Below are 13,030 nucleotides of genomic sequence, written 5' to 3'. Positions count from 1 at the left end.
GCACATTACAGCGCTGAAAATTGTAGCGCTCGGAGGGTGTTTTTTCACACCTCTGAGCGAGAAAGTTGCAGCACTGTAAAGTGCCAGTGTAGACCATATGCTCTCCCGCTGACATAGCACTATCTACACTGGTGCTTAGATTGGTATAACTTACCTCGCTCAGAGGTGACACCTCTGAGCGAGGTAAGTCATACCAAAGTAATCTGTAGTGTAGACAAGATCTCAGTGTCATTGCTAAACACAAGGTTTGAACAGACTGTTTAGCATAAGTAGTTAACACATATTTCAAGGTACCATTCAAGGTGAAGTGGCCCATTAATACCCTTCCAGTCCTAGGAAGGAACAGGTGGATAGCAGCTGGGGGAATTGTTAGTGGGTTACAGATTGTTGTAATAAGCCATAAATCCAGTATCTGTATTCAGTTCATGATTTTTAGTGTTTAGCAGAGTAGTGAATTTAAGCGCCCTGATTCATCTTTTGAAAGTGTTGTACAGGTTTCCTTTGAGGATGAGGATCGACATGTCAGATCTAGAGTAATAAATTTGTGAAAATCAGTAACCCACTCCCATTGACATAGTAGTGTCTTCACTAAAATGCTACAGCAGCTCTAGCACTGTATGTGAAGACAAGCCCTGAGTTAGTTTCCCAGACCAAAAGAGTTCTGTGTAAACTCGAAAGCTTTTCTCTCACACCAACTGAAGCTGGTGCAATAGAATGTTACCTCACCCACCTTGTCTCTCCAGTACATTATAGTGGCACCTAGAAACTTAAATCAAGGATCACAGCCCCATTGTGCTATACGCTGTGCAAAACAAGTAATGAAGGCAATAGATAAATCCAAGATGCAACAGGGAAATGGAGAAAAAACTGAGCAGAAAGACAAGGTTACAATAAATTGTAACTTTAAGTAGCACATATTAGTTAAAAAACATAGAGGCCTCCATGCTGGCTTGGTTTTTTTAAAGACTGAACAAGAGACAATAATGAATCACTAAACAGGCACCTAACTACTCATTTAATCCCATATTTAACCACTTTATGCAAACAACTGATGCAAATGCACAAATGTGCACCACAGTTATCTCCTAAAGTACAATTGTTAGGTTTAAGAATTAATACGTTAGTAATGGAAGTAGGACAGTTCAGCCTCATAGTTACTGCCTCCGCCTTCCTGCAGACTGGCAGATATCAAAAAGGGACCAGTCTCAACGGTGCAATTACGGTTTTCATTTCAGTAAGAGGAGACAGACATGCACCTTTACTCCTTAAAGAAACCCGCCTTCGATTTTACAAAACCTGACTGTGCCGCAGGCTAACCAACCCGGAGCGGACCGCGGGCTCGGGCTCACCCTCCTCATCCAGCTGGGCTCCGTCGGGCTCAGCAGCCTCCTCCTCGCTGGCGGTGATCTCGGTGATCAGGTTGCCCAGCCCCAGGGCGCCCAACCCGGCTAAATGCTTCTTGGATTCCTGGGAGAGCGGAGAACAGGCCCGGCCGTTAGCGGCCCCGCGGGGGTGGCACCAGGGCGACGTTCCCGCCGCCGCCGCGGCCGCGCGAGGGGCCCGGCCACGGCAGCCAGCCCGCGCCCGCGCCCCAGCCCCCTCGCCTCACCTTGTCCAGGACGCTCTCCCCCTCCAGCTGCCCCGCCTCGTTAATGTTCCCGAAGAGGAACCCGGCCAGGGAGAAGGGCCCGGCGCGGCCCCCCTCCGCCTCCTCCTCGCTCTCCGAGTCCGACATCGCGCCGGCCCGGAACGCGACCCGGAACCGGAACCGGAAAGCGAGCGAGCGCCGCCGGGTCACGCCCCGGAACGCACCATCGAGAACGCGCGAGCGGCGGGAGCGTCGCCTCGGAGTGGAAGGGCGGGGCCGGTGCTGCTGGGGACAGAGTCCGCCCGGCCAGGGCCCAGCGGCGGCCGCCCCGGTGCTCTGCCCCGGCCAGAGCAGCAGCAGCAGCATCGCTAATGCTGAGGTACGTGGCCGCCACCTAGTCAGGCAGCTGGAGTTGCGCAGCGTAGGTCGATTTACCAGGGGAGTATAGACGTAGCCCTGGTTAGGTCGCGTTTATAATGAATGTGTCTGCACAAGCAACCTCGTTCCGTCGCCCTAAAGGGCTCTTCAAATCGACGTCTGTGCTCCTCCCCGGCGAGGGGAGTAGCGCTAAAATTGACCTTGGTGGGTCAAATCTGGGGTAGTGCAGATGCAAATCAACGTTATTGGCCTCCGGGAGCTATCCCAGAGTGCGCCAGTGTCACCACGCTGGCCAGTGCTTTCAACTCGGATGCACTAGCCAGGGACACAGGAAAAGCCCTGGGGAACTTTTGAATTTCATTTCCTGTTTGGTCAGCATGGGGAGCTCAGCAGCACAGGTGACCATGCAGTCCCCCAGAATCGCAAACGAGCTCCACCATGGAGCGAACGAGAGACACTGGACCTGATTGCTGTATGGGGAGAAGAATCTGTGCAGGCAGAAGCAGCAAAGAATCCTGTGGCATCTTATAGACTAACAGAGGTTTGATCAGAGTTCTGTGCAGGCAGAACTCTGATCAAAAAGAAGTGCTAATATATATGCCAAAATTGCACAGGGCACAATGGACAGAGGCTACAACAGGGACACACAGCAGTTCCATGTGAAAATCAAGGAGCTCAGGCAAGCCTACCAAAAGACACAGGAGGCAAACGGTCACTCCAGGTCAGAGCTCCATACATGCCATTTCTGTGATCAGCTGCATGGCATTCGGGGGGGGCCTACCACTACCTCACCACTGTCTGTGGACACCTGCAAGAGGGGAGTCTCACGTAACATGGAGGAGGAGGAGCATGTGCAGCAGGCAAGCAGTGAATCCGTTCTCCCCAGCAGCCAGCACCTTTTCATCACCCTGGCGCCAATACCCTCCCAAGGCTGGATCCCTGACCCTGAAGGTGGAGAAGGCACCTCTGGTGAGTGCACATTTGTAACTGCAGTACAGGGTTTAAAAGCAATAGTGTTTAATGTTTGATTTGCCCTGAAGACTTGGGATGCATTCATGGCCAGTATGGCTACTGGAAAAGTCTGTTAATATGTCTGGGGATGGAGCGGGAATTCTCCAAGGACATCTCCATGAAGCTCTCCTGGAGGTACTCTGAAAGCCTTTGCAGAAGGTTTCTGGGGAGGGCTCCACAGTAGGACACTTTACCACACCTAGCTAGTAGTCTGGAATCATTGCCGCACAAAGCATGGCAACAAATGGTCCTGAGTTTTGGTCGCATTCAAGCAACTTTCGGTCTATATCTTTCTGTGTTAGCCTCAGGAGAGTAATATTATTCATGGTCACCAGTTGAAATAGGGGAATTTTTGTAAGGGAACAGTAAAAGGACCCCATTCATGCTAGGCTGTTTGCGCTTGGCTAAAAGGGATCATCCCTGAGAATAGCCACACGGCAGGGGGAGGGGTGAAGGGATCATCCCATATAGCCAGGTGGAGAGGTGGGGGGGGGAGGTGTGTGCTGCACATCCACCTGAAAACCGCAGCCCCTCCTTTTAAATGGCAAACCCAACCGGCATTGCTTGCTATGGGAAAGGAGGGTGCTGCAGTTTGAAAACATTCCCACATGTTATGAAGGTGTTGGAAGCCAAACCCATGTACCCTTTGGCTTACCATGGCTGCCTGGAAACCTAATTCTGTTGTCCAGCCAAGTGTGATGTGTCACCATACCAGCAGGCGCCCGATATAAAAGGCAAAATGCGACCTTGTACCTAAAGCACGTGTTGTCTGCTGTGAATTGCTTGATTCACTGTGAAAGAGTCTTCCTTTTGTTCTCAGAAATGTATCATCTTAAATTTTACTCTCCCTTATTATCACCCCGCAGGTGCAAATGTTTCTATGATTCCCCTATCATCTCCATCCCTGAGGTTATCGCAAATTAGAAGGCGGAAAAAAACGCACTCGCGATTACATGTTTTCTGAGCTCATGCAGTCCTCCCGCACTGATAGGGCACAGCTGAATGCGAAGGCATTCAGTGGCAGAGTCCAGGAAAGCATTAAGTGAGCGTGATGAGAAAAGGCAGGATGCAATGCTGAGGCTAATGGGTGAGCAAACGGACATGCTCAGGCGTCTGATGGAGCTACAGGAAAGCCAACAAGAGCACAGACCGCCGCTGCATCCACTGTACAGCCGCCTGTCCTCCTCCCCAAGTTCCATATCCTCCTCACCCAGACACCCAAGAATGCGGGGGGTGGGGGGGGGAAGAGACTCCGGGCACCCAGCCACTGCACTCCAGAGGATGGCCCAAGCAACAGAAGGCTGTTGTTCAAACAGTTTTGATTTGTAGTGTGGCTACAATAAGCAATATGGCCTTGTCCTTCCCTTCTCCCCCACACGAGCTACCTTAGTTATCTCCCTTTTTTTTTTTTAATTAATAAAGAAAGAATGGTTTCAAAACAATAGTGACTTTATTTCTTTGCCAGCTGTGATCGAAGCAGGGAGGGTGGTTGGCTTACAGGGAATTAAAATCAACAAAGGGGGCAGGTTTGCATCATGATGAAACACACACAACTGTCACACTGTAGCCTGGCCAGTCATTAAACTGATTTTCAAAGCCTCTCTGATACGCAGCTCGCCTACCTGTGCTCTTCTAATCGCCCTGGTGTCTGTCTGTCCAAAATTGGCAGCCAGGTGATTTGCCTCAGCCTCCCACCCCGCCATAAACGTCTCCCCCTTACTCTCACAGATATTGCGGCGCACACAGCAAGCAGTAATAACAATGGGAATATTGGTTGTGCTGAGGTCTAACCTAGTCAGCAAACAGTGCCAGCAAGCTTTTAAACATCCAAAGGCACATTCTACCACCATTCTGCACTTTCTCAGCCTGTAGTTGAACTGCTCCTTACTACTGTCCAGGCTGCCTGTGTATGGCATCATGGGCCATGGGAGCAAGGGGTAGGCTGGCATTTCAACATCCCCAACAGTAATTTTCTGGTCTGGGAAGTAAGTCCCTTCTTGCAGCTGCTCAAACAGCCCCGAGTTCCTAAAGATGCAAGTGTCATGCACCTTTCCCGGCCATCCCACATTGATGTCAGTGAACCGTCCCTTGTGATCCACCAGTGCTTGAAGCACCTTGAGAAGTACCCCTTGCGATTTATGTACTGGTTGGCAAGGTGGTCTGGTGCCAAGATAAGGATATGCGTTCCATCTATTACCCCACCACAGTTAGGGAAACCCATTGCAGCAAAGCCATCCACTATGACCTGCACATTTCCCAGAATCACTACCCTTGATAGCAAGAACATCAGTGATTGCATTGACTACTTGAATCACAGCAGTCCCCACAGTAGATTTGCCCACTCCAAATTGATTCCCGACTGACTGGTAGCAGTCAGGCATTGCAAGCTTCCACAGGGCTATCGCCACTCGTTTCTCAACTGTCAGGGCAGCTCTCATCTTGGTATTCCTGCACTTCAGGATGGGGGAAAGCAACTCACAGAGTTCCAGGAAAGTTTCACAGCCACTGAGAATCATCCCATACCTGCAACACTGTGCGGTCCCACCAGTCTGTGCTTGTTTGCAGGGTCCAGAATCGGCGTTCCACTGTATCAACCAGCCCCACTGCTGACATGATGTCCCAATTACCACATCCTGTGCCATCAGGAACGTCTGTGTCCATGTCCTCCTCACAATCATCCTCTTGCTACCGTCTCTTAGCCAGGTTCTGCACATACTGCAGTATAATGTGCAAGGTGTTTACAATGCTTGCAACAGCAGTGGTGAGCTGAGCAGGCTCCATGTTTGCCGTGCTATGGTAGCTGCATGGGTAACTGTCACGGAGTATGGGGGAGTCGGGGCCCTGCACCCCTCTTCCTGGGATTCACAGTGACTCACAGCCAGCCAGTAAAATGGAAGGTTTATTGGACAGTAGGAACACAGTCTACAGCAGAGCTTGTAGGCACAACCAGGACCCCTCAATCAAGTCCTTCTGGGGGTTCAGGGCACTTAGATCCCAGCTTGGGGTTCCCTGCGCTGCACGACCCAGCCCAAAACTGAAACCGAAAATCCCTGCAGCAGCTCTCTCCCTCCTCCCCTCTCTCTCCTCTCTTTGTTCAGCCTTCCAGGCAGGTGTGAATTCTCCCAACCCCCCTTCTGGCTCAGGTTACAGTGCAGGTAGATTTCTTCTCATCACGAATGTAACTCCCCTGACCCTGCTCTGTCACATCTCTCCCCGCTTCGAGACTGAACTGAGTGGGGTCACTCTGCCCAGTGACCTGGGGAAGTTCAGGGCCCCTTCTCCGGGACAGCGCGTCCACTATCAGGTTGGCGCTTCCCTTCACATGGACCACGTCCATGTCATAGTCCTGCAGGAGCAGGCTCCACCTCAGGAGCTTGGCGTTGGCTCCTTTCATCTGGTGCAGCCAGGTCAGGGGAGAGTGGTCGGGGTACACGGTTAAGTGTCACCCAAAGAGATATGGCTCTAATTTCTTGAGGGCCCACACCATGGCCAGGCATTCCTTCTCGATGGCTGCATAGTTCTGCTCCCGGGGTAGCAATTTCTTGCTCAGGTACACGATGGGGTGTCTCTCCCCCTTTTCATCCTCCTGCATTAACACCGCCCCCAGTCCCGTGTCTGAGGTGTCGGTGAACACTATAAAGGGCTTGTTAAAGCCTGGGCTTGCCAGAACTGGGCCACTGACCAGAGCCTCCTTCAGCGCCCGGAGAGCCTCCTGGCACTGCTCGGTCCAGACCAACTTGTCTGGCTTCCTCTTCCTGCACAGCTCAGTGATGGGGGCGGCTATGGCAATAAAGTGGGGGCACAAACCGCCATCCCAATAAAGGCTTGTACCTGCTTTTTGGTTTGGGGAACGGGCCAGTCTCTGATCACCTCCACCTTGGCTGGTTCCGGCTTTAGGCAGCCGCTCCCCACCCGATGGCCCAGGTAAGATACTTCAGCCATCCCCACCTTGCACTTCTCAGCCTTTACGGTTAACCCAGCCACCCGGAGTCGGTCCAGCACTTGTTTAACCTGGGACACGTGGTCCTCCCAGGTCTCCCCCCATTAACACCTCCGTGGGCAAATGCAGGTGTACCCCCACGTCCTTGGGGCCCTCCTTGGCCCCCCCCACTTCAGGTGTACCCTTGCCACGGGCACCTTGAATGGGGTCCCGCCCACGCCCATCAGGGTCAGGTAGGTGTCGGGCACCATCCGATCTGAGACCACCACCTTGGGCCGGGCTAGCGTCACCTCTGCGCCTGTGTCCCAGTACCCACTGACCTTCCTCCCGTCTACCTCCAGGGGAACAAGGCACTCTCTCTGGAGGGGCAGCCCGCGCCCACCCTGTAAACCAAAAATTCTGAGTCTGGAGCATCCAGCCCCTCAGAGGAGCTGACCTGGGGTCCTCCTCCCTCCTTCGCAGGTGGTACACTGCCAGCCCCCCTTTTCTGGGAATGCTGCCCCTCATCCAGCTGGGTCTTTACCCAGTCAACCCTCTGTGGGTTGGGTCTGCTCAGTCTGTCCCTGAGCTTGGGGCACTGAGCCCGTATGTGGCCTCATTGGCCACAGTGATAGCAGCCCATGTCCCGTGGGTCCCCTCGAGTGGGTCGGATGGACCTGACACTGGATGTTCCCCTTTGGTGGGGGTTCTACATAGGCCCCTGCTGGGAGGTCCCATGGTGACTCTCTCTCTGCGTTGAGGCAGGCCTTCTCCTTTGAGACTCCTCCCTGTTATCCCCTGCCCGACTGTTCACAAACTCGTCGGCCAGCTGGCCTGCGTTCTGCAGGTTCTCCGGCTTCTGGTCCATCAACCACAGCCGCAGGTCGGGTGGGCACTGCTCATACAGGTGCTCCAGTACGAATAGGTCAAGCAGGTCCTCTTTAGTTTGGGCCCCAGCTGTCCACTTGCAGGCGTACCCCTGCGCCCGGTTCACCAGTTGTAGGTATGTGACCTCACGGGTTTTACGCTGACTCCAGAACCTTTTCCGGTACATCTCAGGAGTCAGCCCAAACTCGCGAAGCAGGGCCTTTTTTAACAGTTCGTAGTCCCCTGTCTCCACCCCTTCCATTCGGCTGTACACTTCCACGGCTGTGGAGTCCAGTAAGCGGGTGAGAAACAGGAGCCTATCTGCAGGGTCAACACTGTGCAGCTCGCAGGCATTCTCAAAGGCCGTCAGGAAGGTATCTATGTCCTCCCCCTCCTTACGCCGGGCCAGGAAGCACTTATCAAAGCTCTTTGTAGTCTTGGGTCCCCACTCACTCACCGCAGCCGGGGCCCCGCTGCTCCTCAGCCGGGCCAGTTCCACCTCATGCTTACGCTGGTTCTCCTTCTCCTCCAGCTCCCGCTGGCGCTGGTTCTCCTCATGCTTACGCTGGTTCTCCTTCTCCTCCAGCTCCCGCTGGCGCTGGTTCTCCTCATGCTTACGCTGGTTCTCCTTCTCCTCCAGCTCACGCTGGTGCTGGTTCTCCTCATGCTGATGCTGTTTTTCCCGTTCCTCCTGCTCCTGCTTCAGTTCTTGCCTCCTTAACTCGAGCGCCTCCCTGTCATATTCCAGCCGCATCCGTTCCAGGGACGGGGAGCTCCGCCGGGATGATCCCCTGCTGGCTGCCGGGGTCAGGGTGCCATCGGTATTCGCTGGGCTTCCCCTAACCCCTCCCCTAGGTATAGGTAGGCAGGGTCTCAGGGTGTCCTCGGCAGCAGTCTGGCCCCTCCGCCCCATGTCAGGCCCCGGGGCCCACGCTGCATCTGCCGGGCAGCTTCCCTCAGGGACAGGGCTCGGTTCATCCAAGTGATCCTTCTCCTCCAGATGGGCAATTAGCTGGTCTTTGGTGGACTTCCCAATGCGCAGCCCCCTCTGCCTGCACAGCTCCACCAGGTCTTTCTTAAGGTGTTTAGCAAACATCTTCCTGCTGGCCACTCGCCGGCCTGTGCTCTCAGCTTCTCACCGGTTCCAGGGAGACCCCTCATGCACCAGCCCTTCTTCAGGTCACCCCCTCTCTGCCAGGGTTGAGCTGCAGATTCCTTCGCCCCTGGGACTGCTCCTGTAATCCCCCGGGGGACCCTGTTACTGCAAAGTCCTTCTCTCTGGTCTCACACTCCCAGGGGTTAATTGCCTCCTGGAACCGTCTCTCTCTCTCTGTCTCTTCAGCCCATCTGGTCCCCGTCAGTCCCCCTTCGTTTTACTGCTCCCCAGTCACTTACTGCAGGAAGCGCCATCCATGGGGTGCAGTAGATCCCACCACTACCACCAGTTGTCACGGAGTATGGGGGAGTCGGGGCCCTGCACCCCTCTTCCTGGGACTCACAGTGACTCTCAGCCAGCCAGTAAAACAGAAGGTTTATTGGACAGTAGGAACTCAGACTACAGCAGAGCTTGTAGGCACAACCAGGACCCCTCAATCAAGTCCTTCTGGGGGTTCAGGGAGCTTAGATCCCAGCTTGGGGTTCCCTGCGCTGCACCACCCAGCACAAAACTGAATCCAAAAATCCCTGCAGCCCACTTCCCCTCTCCTTGTTCAGTATCCTGGCTCAGGTTACAGCGCAGGTAGATTTCTTCTCATCCTGAATGTAACTCACCTGCTCCGTCACAGTAACCCAGGAAAAAAGGCACAAAATGATTGTCTGCAGTTGCTTTCACGGAGGAAGGGGAGACTGATGACATGTACCTGAAACCACCTGTGACAATGCTTTTGCCCCATCAGGCATTGAGAGCTTAACCCAGAATTCCAATGGGCAGTGAAGACTGCGGGAACTGTGGGATAGCTTCCCACAGTGCACCGCTCCGTGAGTCGATGCTAGCCACGGTAGTGAGGATGCACTCCACCAACTTAATGCGTTTAGTGGGGACATACACAATCGACTATAAAAATCAATTTATAAAAATTGACTTCCATTAAATCGATCTAATTTCATAGTGTAGACATACCCATAGCCTCAGCCCCAGCTAGGAGCCAGCTGCGTGGAGGCTCAGATCCCAGGCAGGGCCGGCTGGCCGCAGGGAGCCTCTGTGCCTGGCCCGACAGGGCTCTAGTTCCAGCTCTCAGGCACGCTCATGCTAGCACCCCCCATACAGACTTCTGAAAAACAACATTCACTAGATGCCCACACCTGCTACTGATTGCAGCTAAAGCTGTAGGGGCTCGGTACCTCTCAACAGCAGAGCCTTACATTCTCTATGAGTAAGTGTCCTCCTCTGTACAAAGCTATAGCTAATACCTACTTAATTCCCAGGGGCATGGCAATTAGAGCTCTCAAGCAGTTTAAAAAAAAATCAATCGCAATCACACAATTTAAAAAATAACCACAATTAATTACACTGTTATCAAAAAATATTTAAATAAAGAGTATTTTGTTTTTTACATTTTCAAATATACTGATTTCAATCACAACAGAATACAAAGTGTACAGTGCTCTTTATTACAAATATTTGCACTGTAAAAAACAAAATAGCATTTTTCAAGTCACCGAATACAAGTACTGTAGTGCAATCTTTTTATCATGAATGTTGAACTTACAACTGTAGAATTATGTACCAACAAAAACTGCATTAAAAAATAAAAACAATGTAAAACTATGGAGCCTACAAGTCAACTCAGTCCTACTTCTTGTTCAGCCAATAGCTCAGACAAACAAGTTTGCTTACATTTGCAGAAGATAATGCTGCCTACTTCCTGTTTACAATGTCGCCTGAAAATTAGAACAGGCATTTGCATGGCACTGCTGTAGCCGGTGTCGCAAGATATTTACATGCCAGATGTGCTAAAGATGCATATGTCCCTTCATGCTTCAACCACCATTCCAGAGGATATTCTGATTACAGGTTCTGCTTGGTAACAATCCAAAGCAGAGCAGAGACTGACATGTTCATTTTCATCATCTGAGTCAGATGCCACCAGCAGAAGGTTGATTTTCTCTTTTGGTAGTTTGTGTTCTGTAGTTTCCGCATCAGAATGTTGCTCTTTTAAGACACAAAAGCATGCTCCACACCTCATCCTTCTCAGATTTTGGAAGGCACTTCAGATTCTTAAATCTTGGGTTGAGTGCTGTAGCTATCTTTAGAAATCTCACATTGAAATCTTTGCATTTTGTCAAATTTGCAGTGAAAGTGTTCTTAAATGAACAAGATGTGCTGGGTCATCATCCGATACTGCTATAACTTTAAATACATGGCAGAATCTGGGTAAAACAGAACAGGAGATATACAATTCTTCCCTAAGGAATTCAGTCACAAATTGAATTAACATTTTTTTTAACAAGCATCATCTGCATGGAAGCATGTCCTCTGGAATGATGGCCGAAGCATGAAGAGGCATATGAATCTTTAGCACATCTGGCACATAATTATCTTGCGACACAAGCTACAACAGTGCTATGTGAACAACTGTTCTCACTTTAAGGTGACACTGTAATTAAGAAGTGGGCAACATTATCTTCCATAAATGTAAACAAATTTATTGTCTTAGCGATTGGCTGAACAAGAAGTAGGACTGAGTGGACTTTTAGGCTTTAAAGTTTTACATTGTTTTGTTTTTGAGTGCAGTTATGTAACAAAAAAAATCTAAATTTGTAAGTTGCACTTTCATGATAAAGAGATTGCACTACAGTACTAGTATGAGGTGAATTGAAAAATACTATTTCTTTTGTTTATTTTTACAGTGCTAATATTAGTAATAAAAAATAATATAAAGTGAGCACTGTACACTTTGTAGTGTTGTAATTTCAATCAATATATTTGAAAATGTAGAAAAGAATCCAAAATTATTTAATAGATTTCAATTGGTAGGCTATTGTTTAACAGTGTGATTAATAACAATTTTTTTAATTGTGATTTTTTTTTTAGTTAATCACGAGTTAACTGTGATTAATCCATAGCCCTAACTGCAATATAGCAGTGCTGTGGGTTCGCAATATCAAGCATTCAAAGTTAGAAAATGCAGAGGGTTGCTTATACAACCTTAATTCGGCACCCTTACATGTATGCATTGTGATAGTCTTTAATTATATATTATTTCATAGGACTCCTGCCTCATTCAGTGCACACCTAGTGAGCAGTAGTCAACATTTTGTTTTATCCTCATTGTTCGAGATGTAGCACACACACACCCCTCACCATATTTGATGCTCTGAAGTAGTTAGTTTCCTTCTGAGCTTTTCTGTGGCATTTATACTAGTAGCTGGTTCTTTCACCAGCTCTTAAAAGTATTTTACAAAGGAGATCAGCATCTGCATGCTTCATAATCAGAAACTGACTACACTACCACTTTTGTCAGTCAAGGATGGGGGTGGGGGGAAATCCCTGACCAACGTAAGTTTCTGGTATGGACAGTGCGGTCGGCAGGAGATGCTTTCCTGTCCATGTAGCTAACCCCACTCATTAGAGGTGGTTTAATTATGTCAGAAGGACAGCTCTTTCCTGCTGGCAAAGATCAGCTACACAGGGGACATTTATAGCAGCACAGCTGTAGCAGAACATCTGTCCAGCTATAAGGTCCATCGTGTAGTGTGAAAGTTCCAGGCCAGTTGGGAACAGCAGAATAGAAGGGAGATATACTGGCCACTGGATAATCAGTTTTCTGTTCCCTGAGTGACCAGAGCAGGGGCTGCTCCAGGCTAATGAGAACACCCGACTCCAATTAACCTGCTAAGAGTCAGGCGAGGCAGTTAAGCACCTGACTCTAATTAAGGCCCCTCAGATGCTATAAAAGGGCTCACTCCAGTCAGGCCAGAGGAGAGGATGTGTGTGCATGCAACTGGGAGCAAGAGGCGTGCAAGAAGCTGAGAGTGAGTAGGCAAACTGCTGGAGGACTGAGAAGTACAAGCGTTATCAGACATCAGAAGGAAGGTCTGGTGGTGAGGACAAAGGTGCTGGGAGGCGGCCATGGGGAAGTAGCCCAAGGAGTTGTAGCTGTCACACAACTGTTCCAGGAGGCACTCTAGACAGCTGCAATCCACAGGGCCCTGGGCTGGAACCCGGAGTAGAGGGTGGGCCTGGGTTCCCCCCAAACCTCCCAACTCTTGATCAAACACAGGAGGAATTGACCTGGACTATGGCTTCTACCAGAGGAGAAGGGCCA

General features: G+C 50.6%; 1 protein-coding gene across 4 annotated transcripts in view; it reads right to left on the bottom strand.

Annotated features, from left to right (window-relative positions):
- Positions 1 to 1,766, bottom strand: part of TAF1 (TATA-box binding protein associated factor 1) — a 100,664-nt gene extending 98,898 nt beyond the window's left edge. For 3 of the 4 annotated variants that reach the window (XM_039487815.1, XM_039487817.1, XM_039487816.1), the window contains exons 1-2: positions 1,610 to 1,766; positions 1,350 to 1,467 (exon numbers count right to left, since the gene is read on the bottom strand). In XM_039487815.1, the coding sequence (XP_039343749.1) occupies positions 1,350 to 1,467; positions 1,610 to 1,735 (244 nt within the window). In that variant the 5' untranslated portion in view covers positions 1,736 to 1,766. The remainder of the gene's footprint in view (positions 1 to 1,349; positions 1,468 to 1,609) is intronic. The other variant, XM_039487814.1, reaches the window with a different exon arrangement.
- Positions 1,767 to 13,030: the final 11,264 nt, after the last annotated feature.

The sequence above is a fragment of the Mauremys reevesii genome, linkage group 9 (genome assembly GCF_016161935.1).
Source record: "Mauremys reevesii isolate NIE-2019 linkage group 9, ASM1616193v1, whole genome shotgun sequence".
Lineage (NCBI taxonomy): Eukaryota > Metazoa > Chordata > Testudines > Geoemydidae > Mauremys > Mauremys reevesii.
The sequence above is the reverse complement of the archived record's forward strand: the minus strand, read 5'-3'. Positions and strand labels throughout refer to the sequence as shown.